The sequence below is a fragment of the Alligator sinensis genome, unplaced genomic scaffold (assembly GCF_000455745.1).
Source record: "Alligator sinensis unplaced genomic scaffold, ASM45574v1 scaffold407_1, whole genome shotgun sequence".
NCBI lineage: Eukaryota > Metazoa > Chordata > Crocodylia > Alligatoridae > Alligator > Alligator sinensis.
This window is the reverse complement of record NW_005842464.1, coordinates 615,290-617,633: the sequence shown is the minus strand read 5'-3', so window position 1 is coordinate 617,633 and position 2,344 is coordinate 615,290. Positions and strand designations below refer to the sequence as shown.

The window sequence follows — 2,344 nt, the reverse complement described above, 5'->3', positions numbered from 1 at the left end:
GCTGAACAGCGCCAGGCCCAGGACAGACCGTGGGACTCCACACACAACCTCCTGCAGGTCTGACATCAAAGGAGGTCAAAAAGGGGGGATCTGCACTAGGCCTGATTGAGTTCAGCACGTTCAGTAAAGATCTGTGAATGGGTACACAGGAAAATCCCCACGCTTGCAGATGGCACCATATTATCCTGGGTAGCCAAGGGCCAGGCTCACGGAGAGGAGCAGAAAGACCTCCCTGAGCTGAGCGAGCGGGCAACAGGACGGCAGATGAACTTCAGCATCGACAAGTGCAATATAATGCACACAGGGAAAATAACCTCAACTCCACGTACGTGGCCTGAGGTCCTCAACTAACTCTAGTGACTCGGGAAGGAGACCTTGGAGTCACTGTAGAGCTCTTTTAACATGTCAGCTCAGTGGGCAGCAGTGACAAGTTGGGCATCATAAAGAAGGGAAATGTAAGTGAAATGGAGATCACCCTCGTGCCCTTATATGAATCTGTGGCGCGCCCGCATCTTGAATCCGGTGTGCAGGGCTGGTCCCTGCATCTCAACGAGGCTGTCACAGAATTGAAAAAGGTGCAGAGAAGGGCAACCACAGTGATCAGGGGCCTGGAGCAGCTGCCAGATCAGGAGAAACTAAAGGCTGGGACCCTGCAGCTTGCAAGAGAGAAGCCCGAGAGTGGACAGGACAGAGGTCTGTAAAATCCCTTTGCTCCCCAGACAAAGGGAGCACGGAGCTGCTGTTCACCAAGCCCCTGAACTAGCGCCCCCCCAAATCCATGGGAGACAGGTCTGAACTAACAAAAGGAAGGGCTTTTTTTGCCCGCTGTGCAGTTAACCTGTGGAACTCACTGCCACAGGAGGGCTGCAGGGGCAGATGCCACTGTCAGGGACAGGACGCCAGCCTGCCCCCGCCTGCACTGCTGACGTTCTCACGACACGGCTCCATCGACTACCACCCTCTGCTTGCGGCTACTGAGCTGGCAGTCTCCCCCGCGCGGCCGTCCGGCTTAGCCCAGGTCTCCAGCTCACAGGAAAGGCCCGGGGCACTGCCACGCCTCGCTAGGGCCCGGGTACACGATGCCCGCTGCGTTCCCTTCCTGCACCGCAGGCCCTGGCTGCCCCCGCCCACCCGGGGCTCACCTCCTTGCTCATGACCATGTTGCACATGCACTCCGTGGCGGCCAGGCGGATGAGCTCGTGCTCCTCAAACATGTAGCCCTCGATCATGGGCACCGCCTTCTCCTTCAGGATCTTCTGCCTGCAGCGAGGAAGGGACAGCGCTAGCAGGAACCCGGGGGAGGGGGGTGCTTGGCAAGGCCCCCGCAAGCTGGGGTCAGGGCTGTGGGTGGGGGAGGCTGACGGCGCTCCCAGGACACAGCCCAGGATGACAGCCGGAGATGAGGCGCTCTCCCCTCCCGGGCCTCCGGGCCCTACCTCAGCTGCTCGCTGGTCCCCGCCAGGTTGGTCAGAGCCATCAGCCCCTCGAAGTTCTCCAGGCCACTGCGCTGCAGCTGCAGGAGGCTCACCAGCGGCCGGACCACCTCGTAGATCTAGGGAGATGGGCAGTCAGGGGCTGCGGGGCCCCCCCGAGCCGCGAGGCCAGGGCAGGGATGTCGCCACCCAGCTGGGCTCGCATGAGCCTTGCCAAGTCCAGCACAGATGGGAACAGACCAGCCCAGGAGCCCCTGGCACGGCCCCTGTCCGAGACCTTGGCCTGTAAAGGACACGGACACGTCCCGCGGGCCGGGCGGGGAGGCGGGCTGCAGCCCAGGGGTAACGAAGAACTATGCCTCCCAGTCAGGCCCCCTTCCCCTCCTCCCCCCATATCAGCCTCTTCGGGGCCCCTGGCTGGGGGGGTCCACATCCTGCAACACAACCCCCTGGGGCAGGACCCCCCACACTGCGCCCGGCCGTGCTACCCGCTCTCCGGGGAAGGCCATCTCGGGGTTGGAAGTGATGATGATCTTCGCCAGGGCCTGTGCAGCCTTGGCCTGCCCCACCTCGGTGCCCTCCAGGGACAGCGGGATGAGGGCCTGAAAGCAGAGCCGCAGTCAGCACCGGTCCCGGGGGGGACGGGCGACGCAGACGCCCCACGGGGCCACGCAAGGCCCAGCCCCCATAGTTGCACTGGGGCACGGGGACGTCCAGAGTCCCCCCAAGTCAGGCCCAGCCCAGGTCCCGTCCCACCGCCCATCGCAGCAGCACCCACCCCGCATACACAGCAGGCCTGGACACCCTCTGGGCCACGCCAGGGTTGGGCCTCACCTTTCCTCCTCCCTGGGCGACCACGCCACCCCGGTCCTCGGCATCCTCCACCAGGGCCAGGAACACCCTGCGGGCAC

At 63.7% G+C, this 2,344-nt stretch overlaps 1 protein-coding gene across 1 annotated transcript in view; it reads right to left on the bottom strand.

Annotated features, from left to right (window-relative positions):
- Positions 1 to 2,344, bottom strand: part of UNC45A (unc-45 myosin chaperone A) — a 15,657-nt gene that overhangs the window by 8,261 nt on the left and 5,052 nt on the right. Inside the window, exons 12-16 of the mRNA XM_025212486.1 lie at positions 2,268 to 2,334; positions 1,922 to 2,035; positions 1,437 to 1,552; positions 1,143 to 1,260; positions 13 to 51 (exon numbers count right to left, since the gene is read on the bottom strand). Coding sequence (XP_025068271.1) covers positions 13 to 51; positions 1,143 to 1,260; positions 1,437 to 1,552; positions 1,922 to 2,035; positions 2,268 to 2,334 — 454 coding nt within the window. The remainder of the gene's footprint in view (positions 1 to 12; positions 52 to 1,142; positions 1,261 to 1,436; positions 1,553 to 1,921; positions 2,036 to 2,267; positions 2,335 to 2,344) is intronic.